Source organism: Cyprinus carpio, chromosome A2, assembly GCF_018340385.1.
Source record: "Cyprinus carpio isolate SPL01 chromosome A2, ASM1834038v1, whole genome shotgun sequence".
NCBI lineage: Eukaryota > Metazoa > Chordata > Actinopteri > Cypriniformes > Cyprinidae > Cyprinus > Cyprinus carpio.
Window position 1 is genome coordinate 25171286 of NC_056573.1, and position 23768 is coordinate 25195053.

Sequence of the window (23768 nt, forward strand, 5' to 3'; positions counted from 1 at the left end):
TTGTATATGTAGGTCAATTGGCAACATGATTGGGTATAAAAAGAGCCTCTCAGAGTGGCAGTGTGTCTCAGAAGTCAAGATGGGCAGAGGATCACCAATTCCCCCAATGCTGCGGCGAAAAATAGTGGAGCAATATCAGAAAGGAGTTTCTCAGAGAAAAATTGCAAAGAGATTGAAGTTATCATCATCATCTACAGTGCATAATATCATCCAAAGGTATTCTGCTCCGAATACAGTGCTGTTTCAAGTTTCAAGTTTAATTCATTTCTAAAGCACATTTAAAAACAACAGTAGTCGACCAAAGTGCTGTACATATAAAATGGTCATAAAACAAACAACAACAATAAAAGGGGTAATATACAAAACATTACAAATCAGAAAACAAACAAAAACAAAAACCCCACAGCTCTCAGACTGTATTAAACGGCAAAGAATAAAAATATGTTTTTAAGACTAGTTTTAAAAGCAGTTAAATTTGGGGCCATTCTCACAGACAAAAGGTAGTGAGTTCCAGAGATTAGGGGCAGCTACTGCAAAAGCACGATCACCCCTGTGCTTCAGTCTTACTCTAGGGACTGTCAGCAGCATATGATCAGCAGACCTCAGAGACCTTAATAGGACGTGCAATTGTAAAAGGTCAGAAAGGTAAGTTGGTGCTAGGCCATTTAAGGATTTATAAGCAAACAGTAAAACCTTAAAATCAATCCTAAAACGAACCGGAAGCCAATGTAGTGATGATGATATAGGCAAAATACGTTCCCGTTTACGTGTTTGTGTTAAAAGTCGAGCTGCTGCATTTTGCACTAACTGCAAGCGTTAGAGAGAGGCCTGGTTGACACCAAAATAGAGAGAATTACAATAGTTTAAACGTGATGAAATAAAAACATGTATACTATTCACTGCCGATCAGCAGCAGACCACAGAGTGCAGGCCGAAACATATATGAGCCGACCACAAAGTGTGTGATGCATATACAGTATGAGCAGACCATCTTTGTTGACGGACATTCAAAATTAGTGTGTATACTAAATCCGCAAGTAAAACCGCAAAATACTGCCAGGGCTGCGTGTGTATACTTATTAGAAAACAAGGCATAGGACAAGGATAGGAACCTGAAACCAAGACACATACAACTGCAAAATACTTTTATATCATTTTAATATGCTTGTTTGTATTAATGCAAACAACATAAAACTGTACAAGTAAACTTACAGTGAAGAAATTAAGCAGATATAATACAACAACAACAACAAAAAAGCTGTGATGACAGTCCTCTGCTGCTGATTTTGTTTCTTTTGGTCAGAAGGTCTGTTCCTGAGTTCTTCACTGTTGCAGTCAGTGTGGATCCACAGTGCTGTATATTATGCTGTATATCGCTCCGCCTGCTGGAGGCCTCACCGCTTCACTCCCAGGAACAAAATCAATAGTACTGTAGTAGATTATGTCCTTGTTGAGATCCTGTAGAAAAGGGATTGCATAATAAAAATGATATATTCATGTCTGAAATTTCATCACATTAGTGCATGTCTGGTCTACTTACATTTGGGTTTTCATCATTTATAGTGCTGTATATCGGAGGATCTTCAGGTTTAGAGTAGATCTGCATTTTATGCACAAACAATACAGAAAAAAATATCAAGAAATCAACATATGACTCATTAAATAAACTACAGGTTTCATGGCCAAACTAATGCATATGAGAAGTAAGGAGAAAAAAACAACAAATGCATTTTCTTGTCTTATTTTGACCTAAAATCTTTTTTGATTGGTTTTGATGATGAAACCTCTCTAGGTGGATCTTAGCACTTGCTGAATGAGAATACATTTCTTGTTCACACCAGATTTAAAATTCTTATTCATTTAAGAAAAATACACGTTTTAGCACATGTGTGCACAGGGTAATTTGGACTTACTACAATTTGTACAACAACTAAATGCACATTTGCTTGCTTGATTCCCAATGCAGCATGATTTGTTCAGGAATCAAAATCAGTCAGACTTACACGTATATTTCATAAATATCTATGACATGGAATGTGAATTATGTCTGCTTTTGACCAGTGCAGCTCACACAATGACAAATAAACTTTGGAGCACTGGCCAATTTACTGACACAATAACTAAGTTTTGAAGTCTGAATTAAATGTTTTGGGTGAGTTACTACATTTTCAGACATGATGCAGACATGGCACAGAGTGTTGAAGTCTCATAAAACTGATCAGAAAATTACACTTACAGTTTAGAGAATGATAGAGATGTTAGAGAAAGTTTCAAAATAAAAGCCAAAGAAACTGTCAAACAAACATGTTCATATATAGATTCTCATAAACTAATGACTTACCATGTCAGTGGTTCTGCTGCCGTTTATCTCTCTGATTTGCTGTTTGTCTTGATCTTCATTTAAAAAAAGAAAAAAAAAGAGAGAGAAACAATAATTAATGACTAACAGAATTGTACAATTGTACAATCTGTGCTGATTAAATAAATTATAACATGACATTGAATGAAATGAATTTTCAAACAAATAAAAATGTAGGTTGAACTGACATCTCCAGCAGAAAACACTGATCAGAATCAATAACAGCAGAAGTACAGCTGAAACCGGAAGCCACACAGTCAGGAGTTCATTATTTCTGTGGGAAATACAGAAACATTCTGAAATCTTTTTATTTAAAGAGCTCCAAAAAAAAGATGTGGGACTAATTCATCTGCATAAAAGAGACCAGAAAATGAGCCGTATCTGAAATAAATGTTCACCAGAGCTCTGTTAATATATTTCAGCCTAATAGCCGAAGAATTGGTTTAAGATTATTTTTTTTTTTTTAAATAATGAGGTACTTTTGTTTTTTTGTCAATGATTTCAGTTGCATTATTATTCTTGTGATCTCCTGTTTCACAAAAACTTTAAAAGAAATATCACAAAGGCAATGAGGAAATGATTGTTAGAGTAAAAGGCTAAATAAATCGAGGAAATAGTGCATGACAACAAAACGCAGACAAATCTAGAATAATTCTAGGAAGATGATTTTGAGAAATGTCAATGAGAAATGTTTGAATACTAACGTGTCTTTCTCTTTGTCTGGTTCTGCCTTGATTACAGTGAGTTGAACAGGATTCAGTGCCTCTCCAGCAGAACAGTAGTACCAGCCAGAATCAGTGAGTCTCAGTCCAGTCATCAGCACAGTGAAGGATCCTCTCCCATCATCACTGATCTGTACTGATGAATTCTGGGATGTGTTAGTCCTCCCCACTGTGTAACACCTCTTATCTTTATATCTGCACCACTGCTTGACGTTATTCTTATATCTAAGCGTGTAGAAACACTGAACACTGATATCACCACCTTCATGTCCAGATACACTGCTGCTCACCACAGACACATCAGGAACTGAACACACACACACACACACATCATTTGATTTGATTAAACACATATTTGACATTATAATTGATTAAAATAACTACAAAATCTCATACCAGACTGAACCTGGAGATAAATATCATATATGACAGTCGGTTTTCCTTCAATCTTCACAGCACAATGATAGCGTCCATCATGTTTTGTGTTCTTCAGGTTTCTCATAGTCAAAGTAAAGAGATTCTGATCAGGATGATCAATTACTGACAGATTCTCCTCTGTTGTGTTTGTGTATGTTCTGGAGTTATCAGTTTCTGAACGCCAGTATTTCTTCTGCTGTGTGTATTTCTCGTCATAATAACATGGGATGGTGACAGATCCTCCAGTCTTAACAGTTAATCTATTATATGACCCACTGCTGTAGCATTCAACACCTAAACACAACACACACACACTGTTGTAATGTTCAGAGTTTACAATAAGTTGTCTTCACAAGAACACATTAAAAGCGAGATGAACAACTAAGCACAAAAAAATATCATTACAAAATGATAAACAGGATTGATTAAAAACAGAGTATCACATTTAAAACTCACCTAAAATAAGCCAAAACCCTACTGAAATGTAGAATACTTTTGTCTTTTCATATGTGACCATTGTGCAAGTTTCTCTTCCCGTATCTGAGCTGTTTTAACTGTGTTTGTAGTAACTTCCCTTGTTTCCTCTCATATAGCACTAAAACGTATTGCGCCACTAGGGCTGTTACGATATAAACATGTACGGTTATCATACCATGTACATTTGCTTATCTATGGTATTGGGAGAAAATAAATGCTGCAGCTCTCACCTGCGCCTAGGCAACAACTTTCCACTTAACTGTTCTCTTGCTCCACCCACACATACAGCGGAGACAACATCAGAGACAAAGGCCATTATCTCTAATCTCTATCCCACGTCGAAATACAAGTTAGTTGTCAGTTTGGGAATACTTTGAATATAGAAAAGACGGACACTTATTTGTCCTCGAGGAACAATAGGTTCTCTTCTTCAATTTGATACAACATTTACTCAAAATGTTTAAGAATGACATAATTAAGGCTGAGCAGATGACTTTCTCCATTTACTGCGACTGATTGTGCAAATTTTTACTATATCTTCCACTAATTTGACAGAACTGTGAAAGTGATTAAAGCACACAAAGTTTAAATGTTTAATTGTTAGTTTATTTTTTATTATTGTTCAACAAATGTAATAATTTGAGCTCTTTTACAACAAAATAAATATTTTTTATTTTGTTTACATTTTTTAATTAAAATGTTTCAAATGGGGTGGAGTTGAGGGAAGGGGTTCGTGGGTGTTGGTATAAATGATTTAAAAAAAAAGGCTAAATTTGATTTAAAAATAAAAATGCATGTTCAAAATCTAAAAATATCTAACATAAAAGTATAAATTTTTTCATTAAAATAATCCCCATTGATTTGACAGTAAATAATGGATGGGGAAACTTTCACCAGAAATTTTAAAATATATGATTTATTCTCTCCTCTTATAAAGCTATATGAATATGTTTGTGCAGTTACTAAGTGAACTATATTTTTTTGTGAATGCAGTTATGTCAGGTGTTTTTGTAATAAAATGTTTGTTGGTAGATACCATGTTTGCCACTATTTATTTTTTGGCATATGCAGGCTACATTTCTTCTCTGTATATCAGAAAGAAAGAGCGAGAGAGAGAAAGAGAGAGAGATTTCTTTAAGCAAAGTTGCATTGGTTTCTGTAATGAGTGTGCTGAACTGCTGAACAAAAAACAAAATAATGTGAGAATCTGCACTGTGGGTGTTGGACCGAAATCAAAAACATAAGTATAGAAGCAGTGCTTAAACATTCAAGCAGAAACACTGACTTCTGCTCTACTTACAGTGCTGTTCACAGGCCGAAACACACATATATGCACTGACCACAAAGTGTGTGCTAAAAGTGTGTGACGACAGGGGAAGTCGTGGCCTAATGGTTAGAGAGTTTGACTCCTAACCCTAAGGTTGTGGGTTTGAGTCTCTGGCCAGCAATACCACGAATGAAGTGCCCTTGAGCAAGGCACCGAACCCCCAACTGCTCCCCGGGCGCCGCAGCATAAATGGCTGCCCACTGTTCTGGGTGTGTGTGTGTTCACTGCTGTGTGTGTGTGTGCACTTTGGATGGGTTAAATTCAAAGCACGAATTCTGAGTATGGGTCACCATACTTGGCTGTATGTCATGTCACTTTCACTGGACCTTCACTTTTTTTCATATATATATATATGTACAGTATGAGCAGACCATCTTTGGTGACGGACATTCAAAATTAGTGTGTATACTAAATCCACAAGTAAAATTGCAAAATACTTCCAGGGCTGCATGTGTATACTTATTAGAAAACAAGAGATAGGACAACCTGAAACCAAGACACATACAACTGCAAAATACTTTTATTTCATCATAAATAGGCCCATGCTTGTTTGTATTAATGCAAACAACATAAAACTGTACAAGTAAACTTACAGTGAAGAAATTATAAGCAGATAATACAAAAAACTACAAAAAAGTTGTGATGACAGTCCTCTGATCCTGATTTTGTTTCTCATGGTCAGAAGGTTCTGTTCCTGAGTTCTTCACTGTTGCAGTCAGTGTGGATCCACAGTGCTGTATATTATGCTGTATATCGCTCCGCCTGCTGGAGGCCTCACTGCTTCACTCCCAGGAACATCATCAATAGTACTGTAGTAGATTATGTCCTTGTTGAGATCCTGTAGAAAAAGGGATTGCATAATAAACATGATATATTCATGTCTGAAATTTCATCACATCAGTGCATGTCTGGTCTACTTACATTTGGGTTTTCATCATTTATAGTGCTGTATATCGGTGGATCTTCAGGTTTAGAGTAGATCTGCATTTTATGCACAAACAATACAGAAAAAAAATATAAAGAAAGCAACATATCACTCATTAAATAAACTAACCGTGAACTCCGGTCCTGGAGAGCCACAGCCCTGCAGAGTTCAACTCCAACCTTAATTTAATCTCACCTGCCTGTAGCTTTCTAGTAACCCTTCAGACCTTGATTAGCTTGTTCAGGTGTGTTTCATTAGAGTTGAAGCCTTGGTCAACCAGACAGCAGCAAAGTTTACTGAGCAAACCAATCACAATAACTGCATTTTAACACACAAAGTTAGTAACTGATGCACTTCCACACTTCTTTAAGTTACATCACACTTTTATTTACATCTCTGTTCCACTAATAACGGGATCTGGGTGGCAAGTGTATTAAGTTTTATCAATCACAAATTAGCATATTTTGACACTGATGCTCACTAGAGCTCTTTCTCTCTTTGCTTGAGAAGATTATGTATGATCATTTCACTTTTTGAGAAACTAGTTGTATCAGTTATACAATAAGTTGATTTTGAGATATAAAAATATATTTTACATATTCAACCATTTTCATCGGCTGTCAGAAGTTGACCTGTGATGTGAAGTAAAATTCCAGAGAGAATCAGAGGGTAAATCATGTCTACAGCAGAGTGCATGTGCATGACAGGATCTGGTCACTTCTTGCAGTGTCTCTGCTTCTTCCTGTTTCAGAGGAAGAGCAGAAATATAGCCTTAAACCACATCAACATTAGCAAGTGAGCAAAGTAGCCACTTTGCAGCTAGCAACCTAACACATCACAACAACAAATCAAAATTTTACTTATGGTTTCTAATTTGATTTGTGAATATAGTGGTATAATATGGATCAATAGGTTCTCTACTTTAATTTAATACAACATTTACTCAAAATGTTTAAGAATGACATAATTAAGGCTGAGCAGATGACTTTCTCCATTTACTGCGACTGATTGTGCAAATTTTTACTATATCTTCCATTAATTTGACAGAACTGTGAAAGCGATTAAAGCACACAAAGTTTAAATGTTTAATTGTTAGTTTATTTTTTATTTGATTTTGAGAGATTTTTTGATTTTGAAAAAAGCTTTATTTACAAATGCTCAAAACACACTGCACAAATGACTTAAAACATACAGCAAGCACATTAAAGAAAAGATAACACTATGGGATTATAAGAAAAACACGAACTCATTTTCGGATATTGTGCACAAAGCACCATGACTACACCAAATTTGTTCAAAAGTTAAAAGATCTTCCATGGCTCTATAAAAATTAAAGTCGATCAATACCCTCGATTTGACCAAAGCCAGAAAACACACATAAACATCATTGCTAGACCTTTGCTGAATGTTATTTTTCCACCTAATATACACAGCCAGCTTTGCTTGTCCTAAAATGAAATTCAACAATTTACAAACAAAACGTTTTTTCTGGAAATATTTAGAACCCATAATAAAAGTCTCAGTTGAAAAATTTTAATTGAACCTACCAAACAATTCCTTAAGCTTCACAAATAAAGGCTGTAATCTAAAACAGTGCATGAACATGTGAAAAATAGTCTCTCTTTGAAGACAAAAAGGGAATCCAGGATCAACTTCTGGGTTCATCACTGAGATAAAAGAATTAACAGCAATGGCACCATGCAAAACCCTCCATTGTATATCACCTACCCTCTTTGACAATGGTGGCTTATACAAAGATCTCCATTCGGGTTTTACATCATTTTTCAAACTGAAAACTGAATGCCATGGTGTATCGATTCTGCTAACCAAAGACTTCTTGATAAAGACCAAAACACAAGTTCTATACAGTTTTTTACCTTCACATGATAAGAAATCTAAAACCAAAGATTCATGTGATTTTAAAAGAAAACTAAAGCCTATATTCTCATCAAGAATGGGTTGCACGAATAAACAGGGAAAGGGATCCTCCGGATCAGGAACACTAATCCCTGCAAAAAAATCCTTCAACATCTGGTCTTCTTCAACTGTAAAACAGAGTCTTAACTTTGTTAAAAACTGTGCGAGCAAGCGGATAGATCTAATACCCAACCGCTTGGAAGTTGCCTCCACCTGTTCAAAGTGAGGCCCAAGTTATAGTCAATAAGTGTCCCAAAGTGAAAATCCTGGATTGCCGAAGAGAGGTGCTAAATCCTTGTAGGTTACTTCGTGCAGTAATGTCCAAACGGGCCCCGAGAATCAATGGCTCCAGTAATAACCAGTGAAGAGAGAAAAAATTCTCAGTCTGACGGACACAAAAAAAACTCCACACTTTGAAGAGATTCTGATAAAAAATAGGCAGTTACGATAAATCCAACTTTGTGGGATCCATTAAAAAGAGTGATTTATCCAGTCCCGAACCTCCAACTGTACGCAGAATTGTGCAGGTAGCAGAACACCAGCTACAATTTGTTGAACCATCCAAAAATCTTTGTACAAACTGTAAACGAAAAGCAGCAACTCTACTTTGTAAATGAATTAAACCTTGTCCACCTTCTTCTTTGGGGAGGTATAAAATACTCTGGGGAACCCAATAAAAATTCACAAGAGTGGCTTGAACTTCAGATAAAAACTGTGAAGAAGGGTCTACACAAGCCAATCTATGCCAAAGTGAGGAAGCGACTAGATTGTTGACAATAAGAGCCCGCCCTCTGTAGGACATATTTGGAAGTAACCATTTCCATTTATCCAAGCGCCCTTTGACTTTTTCCAATACCCCCTCCCAATTTTTCTGTAAAAAAACACTATCATCTCCCAAATAGACTCCTAAATATTTTAAGCCTCCCCTGCCCCAACACAACCCATCAGGCAGACAAGGTATCCCATTAGACCACTGACCCAACAATAAAGCATTACTTTTTTTTGCCAGTTAACCTTAGCAGAAGACAAATTTTTAAAATCTTTGATTAAGTTAAGTAAAGAGTGTACATCACTTTGTTTATGAATCAACACCACAACATCATCAGCATAAGCTGACAAATGAATATTGTTATTACAATTTGGTAAACACAAACCACTTAAATGTATTCTTATCTGTTGAAGAAGTGGCTCAATAGCCAAAGAGTACAACATTCCAGACAAGGAACAACCTTGTCTGATACCCCTAAGAACCCGAAAAGGAGCACATAAGCCACCATTAATTTTCAGTGCACTCTCAACGTCACAATAGAGTACTTTGATCATATCTACAATTTTTTTACAGAAAAAAACCAAAAGCAGTTAAAGTGTTCCACAAATAAGAATGCTCAACTCGATCGAAAGCCTTCTCCTGATCCAGCAATAACAAGCCACAATCTAGATTTAACAATTTAGAAACATGAAAAATATCTCGAATTAAAGAAACAGTATCATAAATAGATCTACCAGGGATACAATACATCTGGTCCGGCCCGGCCGGATGACCTGATCCAACACTCCAGCCAATCTATTAGCCAAAACCTTGGAAAGCAGTTTGTAGTCACTGCAAAGAAGCGAGACAGGGCGCCAGTTCTTAATGTCAGTAAGGTCTCCTTTTTTGGAATAAGGGTGATAACTGCCCTCCGGCAACTCAGCGGCAACCTACCCTCTAACAAGCTGGCACTGAGTACCTCAAGCAGATCCTCTCCCAGTTCCAACCAAAAAGTCTTATAAAAGTCAACTGGGAGGCCATCCACTCCTGGTGCCCTCCCAGACTCCATGCTTTGAAGGGCCTTAAAAAGTTCTCCCAGGGTCAACACTCCTGAAAGATCCACATTAGCCTCCTCAGAGACTTTAGGTAAGCTTTCAAAGAAGACACTTTCCACACAACACCTTGATTCAAGCTCGCTTCTGTACAGATTTTGATAAAAAAGAACTGCTCTCCTCCGAATATCAGCAGGGTCAGACAACAAAAAGACATTTTCAGAATGCAGTGCATAAATAAAACGCCTCTGCCCATTCTTTTTTTCCAAGTTGAAAAAGTATTTGGAAGGTGCATCCATCTGATCAATGCTTTGAACGTGTGAACAAACCAGAGCCCCTTGCGTTTTATACCCCAGTAGATCTGCTAACTGTGCTTTCTTCTTAGAGCAATCTTCCATGTGTCGAACTTCACCAGTAGAGTGAGCCAAATTCTGAGATTCAAGTATCTCTCTTTCCAAAAGTTCTAAGGACCGAGTCAACTCCTTAGTTGACGTTGTGAGTGTACTGTTGTGTAAACTGCTTTATCTGGATCTTACCAAAGTCCCACCATTGCTGTAATGAATGAAAAGAACACTTCATTGTTTTATAAACTTCCCAAAAAGACTTGAAAGATTCCTTAAAAAAATTATCATTTAGCAGCTTAGTGTTAAAATGCCAATATGCACTTTTGTGTTTAATTGAATTTAGAATAAACTTACATTGCACCATGCTGTGATCTAAAAAACTTACTGGCGTAATATAACACATACTAAAAATGTTAAGATGATATTAAAAAACTGTAAAGTCTATCCAGTCTGGCCAAATATATAGCATTATCACATGTGTGAACCCAAGTGTACTGCCTTTCACTACCATTCAAAGATCTCCAGATATCACATAATTCATATTTCTTAATAATATAAGATGGCTACGTGAAGATAAATGAGGCTCAATGTGATTCCTATCTAAATTGAGCTCAGTACAATTAAAATCACCACCTAGAAACAAAAAATCTTCAGTGCAACAGTTTTGCAAAGTCGAACATAGTGTGTCTAAAAAAACAATCTTTCAACTGGTACAGCTGAAACATACACACAAATAAAGATCAACACATAATTTTCAAAAACTGCTCGAACTTTCAAGAGCCTACCTTTAACAATTACATCAACTACGTAAGAAACAGGACTAAAATTCTTTGCAAATAAAATGGCCACTCCCCCACTGACAGAAGTATTGTGGCTTAGCACAGCAGTGCCATCAAACTCTCTTAACCAGTCAACAGCATTTTTCACATCACTGTGGGTTTCTTGTAAAAAAGCAACATCAATATTTTTCTGTTTAATTACTTCATATATTGTTGTTCTTTTTCTTGAATCTCTTGCACCATTGACATTCACAGTGGCTAAATGCACTTCACTCATGACCAGGGGCGCTGCTAAGGATTTTGGGCCCCATGAAAAGAATCTTGACAGGGCCCTCAACACAGCTGAGAGTTTTTTCATATTAATTTACATAAAATCATGCGCTTTTATGGTATTTTTGACTATCATTCTCATATATTTAAGTCAATCAGACAATTGAACTCCATCCCATGTCCACACCCGTAATTTTGTCCTCTGTAATACTGCACTACTTCAGTACTGTATAATGTATATACTGTGCATAGCTGTACATGTGTCATATAGTGTATTCACATATATTTATATTTGTATGAATATACTGTACATATTTGTACTGTACACTGGCAATGACAATAAAGTTAATCTAATCTAACCTAATATTTTTAACATGACAGTTGAAATGTAACGGAAACACTGAGCACTCTTAATGCAATGAAATGTATTTATATTTATTTGCTTCACTGATACTGAAATTTCAAAATAAAACTCTTCAATTTAAAAAAACAGGAATTACAATCTGTGGTGAAAAAAAAATCTCAGCAAGAAAACACCACCATAAAACAAAATGGCCATATAAAATTTCTAATAATTTAAGCAGAACTTGCATAATATACTATATCAAAGAATGGCCAAGGTATAACATAGATGAGTCTGAGTTACTCTTTCCACATCATTTCTAATCTCTTGTACTTGCTCAACATTTCTAAACAAAAGTCCAACGTCTGACCTTTTCAGCTGCAAAATCATTAATCAAATCTTTGAAGTCGAGCTCTCTAGCCAACTCGCTCTCAATGGAAAGCATAGCAAGACTGCAAAGCCTTTCTTGCGACATTGGAAACCTCAAGTAGTTTTTAATCAGTTTTAATTTGCTGAATGCCCTCTCCCCACCAGCAACAGTCACTGGCAGTGTGCTAAATAAACGCAAAGCAATGCACACTTCTTCAAAGATGCTTTGCAGCTTACAAATAGCATTTAGGAGTTCAAGAGGTGACAGGTTAGGGGGGAAGTTGGAAGCATATACACGGTTTAGGTGTCTTACTTGATTTTCAAAATCAGGAGTTAGATCACTGGAATACTTAGTGATCAGTGGTTGGCACACAGAAGAGATTTTTTCCTCACTAATCTGCCCAACTTTCAGAACCGCAAAAACTCGTTCACAATATCAGCAATTCTCTGGAACCCAGTGTCTAAGTCACTGATGATACTATACATAGCAGTGTAAAACACAGTATTCCGAAACTCTGTTTCTGAATCTTCCTGAGTTGTCTCCTCTTCACAGGTTTCATCATGGAATCTCTTTCTTTTCTTCTTGCGACTGCACTCCTTGCTTAACTGAGGAGTAACATGAGCTTCTCTAGCTATCAACTTTGCTTCAGCTAGGACCCCCATGACCCCCATGCATCTCTCAGAGACTGCATCTCTTCTGTCAAGGCTCTGATATTGGCTGCCTCTATGTCAAGTGAGATTTTCCCTGACTGGAGAATAACATTCCTGTCATCAATGCTTTGCAGTACTTTTCAGCCAGATGGTGAGAAGAAGAATAGCATCAAATGACATGAAGTATTTTCTGAGACCATTAGCATCTGATCTTGCTTCATTGGTGAGACTGCAAGTCATTAGTATGCTATCAAGTGCATTGATGACAGAAGGTAGGTGCTTTGCCACAGGTTTAACAGCCTCAGTCCTTGCACTCCAGCGGGTATCAGATAGCTGATGCAATGAGGAACCTGTTTGCTCTTTGTAGACTGCCCAGCGCTCTGGGCTGCTACTTACAAATGTGTACAGGCGATTTATGCAGTCAAAAAAGGTGTATACATCTGGACTTGATTGTGCAGCATGTACGCCAACAAGATTTAATGTATGAGAGGCACAAGGTGAATAAGTAGCTAGCTTGTTTTTCCTCAGTATTTCAGCTTGGACTCCCTTTACCTTCCCTGACATATTTGCCCCATTGTCATATCCCTGTCCTCTGCAATCACTGATGTCAATCCCATGCTCACAAAGAACAGACTCAATCATCTTTGTGTGAGGCTGATTCAGGGGATGCTGGAGTTAGGGGTTGGGAGACAGCCGGACCAGTTGCTGCTGCTGGTTCATTTGACTCTGTTTGGAACGAGGCATGATTTTGACAAAGTGCGTTTGACTGCATTGAACGTTTAACTAAAACTGTGTATTGTTATTTTTTCCAGCGTTTTCTTGACCTAACATGGGGGAGAAAATTGAGTTCCCTTATCATGCACTTTTAACACTAGAATGGCCACCAGCAGTCATTTTAACCGCAACATTTAAACTTATGGTAATTATCTTTAACACTAGAATGAACAAGGCATCATTTTGACCGTTTTGAAATTTGCATAGTCAATAACTTTGTCTAAATAAATCACAAATCCTTGCTGCTGCCTGACTTTTCCTAAAAACTACATGAATTTTCATTAAAACTAGTTTAAATATTTATTGTGTGAATAAAAACAGAAATATAATAATTTCTACCTATAACGTCCACAGGCAGTCATTTTGCGCTTTTTAAATTCAGTTTTGCCGACGGTCTGGATCAGATAATGTGAAAGTATTATGTGAAGATGGTTGGCAGAGATGAATCATGCTGTATTTGATAATATAGGGGACATTGTAGTAATACAACTCCACATCATCTTCAAGAGATGCACTGAAACCTCACAAACAGCTGATAGTAGTTTGTACAGTAGCTGGCAGAGGATTTTTATCAGAGTTCATGAAGTTAGACTGCTTGCAAGACAGGTGCAACAGCGTGGACCGCAGCAGGGTGCTGAAAGTGGGCGCCGCCTCGTACAAAGATGCTGACACCGGTGTTGTGCCGAATTCTTCACCCCTGCCAGATTCTGCATCCCCTCGTTGAAGTCGCTACCTGATTGCCTAATCCCAACCCCACCCCACCTTTGTTCAACTCACTACCTGATTGGTCCTAAACCTACCAATACCAGGGGGTGCATAATCTGGCAGGGTGCAAATTTCGGCACTACACCGGCTGCATGTGAGGCAAAGCCGTGCACCCGCTGCACCCTGCTCAATCGAAACTTTCTAACTTATCGAAAAATCCTACTGTAGAGACCTAGGGCCTCATGTACAAAGCGTGCGTACGCACAGAAAAGTGCCGTAGGCTACGATCATTGTCACGGGCGGTCCACTAACAATTTAGGCCTACTTACAAACCCACCTTTTCTTGTGAAATATTCGGTAACATACTGTCGACTCTTTGCCTCTTTCACTTCTCTTATTATTTTCTCTTTCCGTTTTTGACTTCCAGATTTTTGAGGCATTTTCACATCCTCTGTCAAGTTGAATCTGCCGGTGCTATAAGTGAAGTCAAGCTGTTTGTGTTGCCTTGGTTACTGGATACAATTTGGGCGGACTGAACCATTTTATGATAATCGAGAGGGGGAGAGGGCCCCACGGACGTTTGTGTTTCCTAAACAAATAAAAAATTTTGACACCAGGAAACAGCAAATAGAATAATTTAAAGTTAATAATTTTTACTATCAAATATATATTTTTTTTAGCACCACAATTTTATTGGGGGCTTCACTGGGCCCCCTCTTAGTCATGGGCCCCAAGAATCGTCATCGTCTACCCCCCCTTTACAGCGCCCCAGGTTATAGTGACACGGGACAGTGACAGACTGACCCTCCAGCACAGACGGATCTCCTACAGTGCTCACTGTGCAGAGAGAACCTAAAAAGAGCGACACGACAAGATAATCCTGAACAGTTCAATACATACTCTAGTCTAGATTTAATGAATAGCAATAATATTATAAGCCTATACAGCAATAAAGTGTACCAATAGTAATCAGATCTGCAGCTTTCAAATACAGGTTCTGGTCATATAATTAGAATATCATCAAAAAGTTGATTTATTTCACTAATTCCATTCAAAAAGTGAAACTTGTATATTATATTCATTCATTACACACAGACCGATACATTTCAAATCTTTATTTCTTTTAATTTTGATGATTATAACTGACAACTAAGGAAAAGCCCAAATTCAGTATCTCAGAAAATTAGAATATTGTGAAAAGGTTTAATATTGAAGACACCTGGGGGGTATTCCAGAAAGCAGGTTATGTGACATACCCGGGTATGTTTAAGAGTAAGTAAGTGGATAACCTCAACTTTCGGTTCCAAAAATGGAGGTAACTTTCAGGGTATGTTAGTAGTCATAGCAACTCCACTCTCTGAACTTAACCTGCTCCGGAGCAGGTTATGTTCCAGGGTTAGTTCACTTTAGCGAGCCTTCAGTGGGCGTGACAGATAGCGCACAGCATTATATAATATTACAATATGTAATATAGCTTAATATATATATATATATGTATATATATGTATATATATATATATAATATATATATATATATATATTTTTTTTTTTTTTTTTTTTTTTGATATGTTAATGAGGAAGCACTAATATAAGTAATAAATAAGGTAACATTATTCTAATATGATTATTTCTTTTATTGCCATATATAAGAGTTATCTGTATAAATTATAAAACATTATGACAAGGTAATGTTTAACTTATAAATATTTATTTATTTTTATTTATTACATGTTTATATTATCTCACACATGGATTTTCTATAATGTCTAAATTCTAAATCAAAATACATATCTGATATGACTTAATATATAATTAGCATAAAACAAAAAATATAATTCACATTCTCAAGGATTAAAGATTACATGGAAAAAAAATCACGGTCATCAATTAGGTGGCGATATGCACTAACCATGTAAACAACTAATGAATAAAAGAAGAAGAAAGAAACAGCTTGGCGCGCTTTTTCTTAGCGTCCGTTTCCATAGTGACTCGTCGATTCGTCGCTCTGTTGAGAATGTCTTGAGTCTTAACCGAGCGGCAACCTCGCGCTCTCTCTCGTGAAGCCAATAAGGAAGTGACTAAAACTGCAATTCATCGACTGGCCGCTTGAGGCTGGCTGCAAAAGGGAGTCAGTCCCATAGACTCCCCATGTTAAAATGCCCAACTTTACAGCAGAAAAAAACATGTTTACAGCCTGGTTCAAAAAATGATTTTGGTCTATATAGCTAATTTTGCCCTTCATGACAACTGTGAGGGGGGTGAATTTTTTTTTAACTCATCCGTTTAAATTATATTAAGCCTTAAAGTTCCGCATAATTAAGGGCGTGGCCACTTGAGTGACAGGTGGATTGCCGCTGCTGACAATGCTGTTGCGCTAGGTGGGCGTGGCTTCAGCAACCAGCTCCCGCCTTTTTGCCCATTTTCGATTTTCCGGGAGAGTCGCGCGGTGACGCGCTGCCAAGATGGCGACGGCCCGCTCTGCACACTTTGAGCTTCAAAACCGCTATTGAGGAGTCTATCTGTGCGTTCACACCGCCTGCGTCGGGAGCGTCAAAAATCGCTCTGGCCGCTCTGCACACAACGCTGCAGAAAGATTCGTGAGCGCTCTGACGTAGATCGAATGCTTATCTTGTATTTAATGCGGCCGCAAAGCAAACAATTTTGTTGGTCTTGTGCAGACTAACCACAATGAGGGTAACGTTATAAGTTAACCTCATTAAATATTGTTGTGGACGAAGTGTTAAGATCCTTTACTTAATAATGTATAAAGCACTCTAAAAATACTTTGATGCAATTAAAAGTCCTGCATTGAAAATGTTACTTAAGTAAATATAATCAAGTATAAACATTACTTAATGTAAGTATAATCACGGAAATTGTTTAAAAGTAAACTGGGACTACTGTACTATTATTTATGATATCATTAGATTATTATTCTTATATCGTTACTGCACATCAGCAACTCACCAGAATAATTAACAATTTCAGACACCTTGGTCCACGTATCATTTTTAATTTATTTATTTTTTTATGTCCCTGTACGCAAACAGGGACACATCATAGACTACTGCAAACCCGCCACAGCAATAATCAACCTTTTATTTTGAGAACTAATGTGTTCGGAGCTGCGTTCTCTGGAATCCTCTCAAGCGGTGGACTTCTACGTTCTGATTGGTTGCTGCCCGAACCGCGTCATAGCTCATTACCATAAAGTTGCCCTGATTTCAACTCTCCTCGACGCTCTCAACGGCGAAGTCGCGCCACGACGCTCCTCGCCGCTGCTCGACGCCGGCTCTCATTGAAAATGAATGACTTCCGGCCACTTTGACGCTCTCGACGCTGGCGGTGTGAACGCACAGTATGGGTGACGTCACGGACACTACGTCCATATTTTTTTACAGTCTATGGTCTTAACTAGGAACATACTCTGTCTGAGTTGAATGAACTTACTCCCGGACGCATTTTTGGAACCACATACCTCGAGTAAGCAAGGTTTGGGGTTAATCAACCGAGAGTTCAGGGTTTAGTTCACGGTAAGTTAACCCTGCTTTCTGGAATACACCCCTGGTGCAACACCCTAATCAGCTAATTAACTCAAAACAGCTAATTAAGTGTGTATGTGAGCACATGTGTGTGTGTCTATATATATATATATATATATATACACCTTGTATATGTATTGTTGCTCTTTTGTTAGTTTTGGTTGCTTCTATTATCCTCATTTGTAAGTCACTTTGGAAAAAGCATCTGCTAAATGACTGCATATTATAATAACTTTATTATTATTATTTAGAAGGTTATGTAATTTTGTATATGTTTGGCATTGGAAGATTACAAACTGGCTTAAAAAAATACATTTGTTTATTATAACATTAATCATGATGGCAAAATGCTTCTGGTTTCATTTACACTCATAAGAGCAAAAAAAAAAAAAAAATAAATAAAGTCTGATCAAATTATAATGTGTTCCTCATTGTACTGCAGAGTAGAATAAACTATCTTTAAAAGCTAAAACACTCAGGTGTTTTGCTTTAAGCAACTTTAAATTATTGATAATTAAACAATGTGTTTGTGGCAGAAATGGCCGATTGTGTTACTGTGGCCAACAGGCCTGCTCTTCACTGCCAGTTTATTTACTTTCAGTTTTTCATTTAACTAATGAAATACATCAGTTGTTGGTCATCAAACTTCCATTTAAACAAGTCAAGCAAAAAAGGCAAATAACAAAAATAAAAATTATCTTGAAAATGAAAAACATTACACGTTTGGAAGTTAATAGACGGCACTCTAAAATGCTTTGAGAAATTTGGGTCACAGTGTTTTCCTTCATATGAAAACTCATCTAGCTTCTGTTAGAAACATTTCCATCCTGGCTTTTAAAACTGCAAACTGTTCAAATGTAATGTTCAGAGCAGGAACTTTTAACGCATAACCAATTTTAGCTTCAGAATGTCTTTCTAAACTCCCATAAACACAGCCTTGGAAAATGTCCTCAAACAGCCAAAGTTGTTTTTCAGAAACTGTTTTTGCGAAAGGAATGAGTAAAGCTCACCTGGCAGATCACCAAGAGCAAGAACGATTAGAAGAAGAAGAGTCATTGCTGAGGTTGAGTGTGATATGGCCCTCTTTCCTAAAGACCGCTGTTGTGAGAAGGAGATTTCTGCATTCACTCCCACTTCCTTCTGCCTAAACTATGTCCAGATGTGGGAGGGTGTTTTTAACCATGTGTGCACCATACTGCAATTGTGTTCAGTGCTATTAAATATAGAGACTGTGGCCTTTAGAGTTATACAAAACTCTGCTTCTGGTTTCATTTACACTCATAAAAGTGTTACATTTATTACAAATTATATTTTTGTAATGTATCTGTTAGAAAAAATACACTCCCTTCCAGATGTTTTCTATTATATGAGATCTTATCTGCTGCCTTGCTCCTACCCTCCCTTTCTTTCCCCTAGGTTTTCTCCCTCCTCCCATCTATGTGCTCTCTCTGTTCTTTTCTATTCCTATATTTCTTTACCTCAATGTATACCCGCATGCGCAGTTGATGCATAGGGTTCAATCGGTGAAGAATGGTGGGGGACCTTTGTGGGCCCAGGTTACCAGGTTTAGGTTGTCCTTTACTGAAAGTTGAAGAGTCCCCCTGCCAGCATTATTCCTTATATGGCCAGGAGTTCCTGAACATATGTATAACTTATATAACTTGTTGTTTTGGCTCATACTCAACCCATATGTAATCTGTATCCTATTGGTTGAAAGGGCTGTACCACCCTCATTTTATCCTTATATATACCCTGTGTAAGACAATAAAGATTTGAAGTGAAGATATACTCAGATTTTGTGTCTGTTGTGCCTTTTCTTCCCACGGCCGTGAACACTTCTGGAGGACTGAGAAAACTTTGGTGGAAACGAGATAGGACGGGATCAGTTTATTTGTATATTAATTAACAGTATCTCAAACACAAAGATTTACTTCAGATGTGATTACCTAGATTTGTTACATAGAATAAAACACCACAGGATCACTGAATGTTTGAAGGCATTTAATTTGTTTCAACATCTTCCAGAGAATTTTACAAAAGTAGAAAAATGAAGGAACAAGACAAGAACTTATCACAAATGACAATTGTGTCAGAACATATATTAACATTGAGAGATCTGCAGACAGCTGTTGTTTGTAGCTGTTCTGTACTTGAGCTGCGTTTAGTCTTCATATCTGTGAAAAACAAACATGAATCATCAGAGCTGCTCAAACATATTTTGTTGCCAGAATAAAAGTCGCTATCAAAATAAAAGCTGTCTCCGACACTTATCGGCCCAACAGAAAAATGAACTGGCCAAGGCCAATAATATATATATATATATATATATATATATATATACCATTAGGCCACAGCAGCCCCCTTTGGAAACATTACTATTTTTAATGTTTTTGAAAGAAGTTTCTTCTGCTCATCAAGCCTGCATTTATTTGATCAAAAATACAGAAAAAAATGTAATATTGTGATATATTATTACAATTTAAAAAAATTGTTTTTAAATTTATTATACTTTAAATTATCATTTATTTCTGTGATGCAAAGCTGAATTTTTAGGATCATTATCACATGATCCTTTAGAAATCATTCTAATATGATGATTCATTATCAAAGTTGGAAACAGTCTGCTGCTTAATATATTTTCAGAACATGTGATACTTTTTTAGGATACTTTGATGAATAAAAAGTAAAAAAAAAAAAAAAAAAAAGAAGCTATGTTTTTAAAATATAAATATTTTGTAATAACAATATACACTACTGGTCAGTAATTTGGGGTCAGTAATTTTTTTTTTTCTCTTTTTTTTTAAATAAAATCAATACTTTTATTCAGCAAGGATGTGTTAAATTGATAAAAAGTGATAGTAAAGAAAATATATTATTAGAATATATATTATTAGAATTTTTTTTTTATTTTGAATAAATGCAGTTCTTTTTTAACCTTTTATTCATCAGATATATTAGACAGCAGAACTGTTTCCAACACTCTTAATAAATCAGAATATTAGAATGATTTCTAAATGATCATGTGATAGACTGGATGTTACATGTGACACTGAAGGCTGGAGTAATGATGCTGAAAATTCAGCTTTGTATCAGAGGAATAATTTTTTTTTTTTTAAAGTATATTCAAATAGAAAACTATTATTTTAAGTTGTAATAATATTTCACAATATTACTGTATTTTCGATCAAATAAATGCAGGCTTGACACATACATACACATACACATACACACACACACACACACTATATATATAAGCATTGGCGATTTGCATCAGTCCACCTCTGATTATGCAAATATGTGTCTTTCGCAGGGATCGAAGAGCTTATTGGCAGTTTGATGATTATAATGACTTTACATCAGATGTACAAATCTCTAAATGAATGGCAACTGAAAGCCTTCAATCTTGAAGGAACATGAACACAAAATGCAGAATAAAGCAATGAATGTTAAAGGTTTAGTTCACCGAAAAATATACACTATCATATACACCTAGGATGCCTCGGCGGTGCATCATTTTCATTTTTGGGTGAACTGACCCTTTAACCTCAGGCAATTCTGTGCAGCTGCATATTTCATTTTCAAAAATGAATATGACACAAAGGAGGAAGTACGTACTACTGTAACAGATCACTTTTCTATATTAGGCAGCTGAGTGTTTATTATCTGTCAGTTAGAGAGCTTCTCAAAAAATTAGTTAATACTAGGGCTGTCAAAATGGCTGAAAAACTAAATTCGAATTTTGTGCTTAAATATTATTAAAATTCGAATTATATTCGAATTTAAAATGCATAATTTCAGTTAGGGTAAAGAAAAGCTTTTGGCTTTACTCCTGAGGCCACAAGAGGGCGCATTGAGCATAAGAACATGACTATCAGTGAAAAAAAGTGCATTATGTTTAAAATAATGTTTATAAACCAATTATAATTAATTAAGTTGCTTAAACAACTGTTAACAAAACAGCATCATGCATGTATTCATAGTTTAATGCAAAGGGCCGAAAGCCAATCACAGAGTACATTTTCATTTAAAAACAGAGTTGCAGTGGGATCAGGGGGAAAAAAAACCCAATTAAGTCTCGGAGATATGCTTTTTCAAAGTTGAATTTAATTTTACATGGCTTTCTAAACATGTGGCTCTTTTGTGCATGACGCAAGCGCAACGGTGATAGATGTCCCTCTAGAAAATGTGCGAAATATGCATTCTGTGTGAACGGCTAGGTTTCAGTTTTGATGTAAAAAAAGATCTTCTCCGCATTGATGTTCTCTTTTCCCGCAATATTTGTAATCAACAAAGCAGCAGTGCCACATCTAGTGGCTTCAACTGGACAGGCTAACAAAAACACTAAAATGCAATGACACTTACATCGTCATCACGTCTCGTGCACCACTGATAAGGCTGACTCCTTAACGCACGCCTTAAATTCTGCAATGTGGATTTTTATTTTAAATTCGACTAATATTCGAAATTCTAATTTTTTTTGGACAGCCCTAGTTTATACTGAGCAAGCAGTTATTGTTGTTTTTGTTGTTGTTTTAAAGGATCCGGGCATGATACATATATCTGCTATTTTGGGGCTTTCTTTTCTTTTTTTGTTGCCTGAACTATGAGACATGATCCTCTTTGACACACACAGTCTTAACTGGTAAATTACAGTTAAAAGATCATGTGTGAAGTGTGAACAGGACTTTTTCAAAACATACCATTAAACCGTTCTGGCAATTCTCCAGTGTGAGAAGTTGTAACATAATCAGTAAATTACTGATGTCATGCTATTGTGTGAACATGAACATCAGACACATGAAAGTGAAGTTAAAACACTGATTAGGTATTACTGACACACATCCACCTGCTGTAGATGCTCACCTTCAGCCAACAAAATTGACGACCACTAGATGCAGAACGGTGTGAGCAAAGAGGAAATCAGCGAAGGCTCTCTCAGGAGAGACGGTCAGGAAATCTCTTTTATTCTGAGGGTTGATCTGGATGCGAAGACAGACTGAAGATAGAAGAACATAGAGACACAAATGATCAACAAACAAGACCTGGAAATATGAACATTGTTTGGTGAAGTTGGTGAACAATGCTTGTTATAATGTTTGACCCATACCAATTAATATTTAGCTTTCTGATAAACAAATATATGCACAAATGCAGTTTTTAATGGTTTTATATCTGCTTTTGACATAATATTCAAATAAATAAACAACTAGCTATATTGCAAATATTATATAGTATAAAATAATAAAAAAAATGCATGTTTATATAAATATTCATAATTGTTATATATATATATATATATATATATATTTATATATATATATATATATATATATATATATATATATATAAAACACAATTGTGTGTACACACACACACACTAACAGAGAGAGAAAAATTAAAGATACAGTGATATTATATTCTGAAAAACATTTAAATATGATGTTATACACACAACTTGCATACATTCCAAACAAACAAACACACATATATTACATACATAACATAAAATACATATATAATGTTTGAATACTTGTTTTATATGATTAAGTAAGTGTGCATACCAGCCAGAATGAAGGATCCCACGCACGAAATGAATCCGGATAAGAAGCTGTTGAAGGGAAACGTTCCCACCAACACACAGTACAGGAACTGGAACACTCCGGTCAGCAAAATGTACAGCAGATACGCGTCGATCATCTTCAGCTTATTCGGTGTGCTGCTCCTGTACTCCTCCACAAAACGCGATATGACTGAAAACACGGAATTAGACATGATTTCTGCGGGAAATGTGCACAGAAACCCAGCGAGGAAATGAATGACGTGTAAAAGAGAGACAGATGTGCGTCCTCTAAAAGTTCCCCACTGGAACAGCAAGTGAATTTTAGTTCCGGTGCTCGTGAGTCGTGCAGCGTTACTTTTGGTTTAATGCAAATAAATGAAATACACCAATTTAATTTTCCCAGTGTAAAATTCACTCAGAACGACCAGAGACAATTGTGAAACAAAATAAGTATTGTTTAAAAAAAAAACATAATTACCCAATAATA

At 36.4% G+C, this 23768-nt stretch overlaps 2 protein-coding genes and 1 long non-coding RNA gene across 3 annotated transcripts; all 3 read right to left on the bottom strand.

Moving 5' to 3' along the window:
- Positions 1-1141: 1141 nt before the first annotated feature.
- LOC109055463 (polymeric immunoglobulin receptor-like) lies at positions 1142-4227 on the bottom strand. The gene is made up of 7 exons (XM_019072681.2): positions 3955-4227; positions 3478-3792; positions 3064-3388; positions 2548-2633; positions 2342-2394; positions 1541-1600; positions 1142-1458 (listed from the first exon to the last, which is right to left on the bottom strand). Exons 1-7 carry the CDS (start codon positions 4013-4015, stop codon positions 1336-1338), a joined length of 1023 nt encoding a protein of 340 aa, XP_018928226.1. The 5' UTR covers positions 4016-4227; the 3' UTR covers positions 1142-1335.
- A 1579-nt stretch (positions 4228-5806) lies between these two features.
- Positions 5807-7060, bottom strand: LOC122134980. The gene is made up of 2 exons (XR_006153230.1): positions 6224-7060; positions 5807-6140 (listed from the first exon to the last, which is right to left on the bottom strand). It is a non-coding gene; the product is annotated as an uncharacterized LOC122134980 (long non-coding RNA).
- A 12645-nt stretch (positions 7061-19705) lies between these two features.
- On the bottom strand, positions 19706-23583 carry LOC109055462 (dolichyl-diphosphooligosaccharide--protein glycosyltransferase subunit dad1-like). The gene is made up of 3 exons (XM_019072680.2): positions 23283-23583; positions 22585-22717; positions 19706-19895 (listed from the first exon to the last, which is right to left on the bottom strand). Exons 1-2 carry the CDS (start codon positions 23491-23493, stop codon positions 22587-22589), a joined length of 342 nt encoding a protein of 113 aa, XP_018928225.1. The 5' UTR covers positions 23494-23583; the 3' UTR covers positions 19706-19895; positions 22585-22586.
- Positions 23584-23768: the final 185 nt, after the last annotated feature.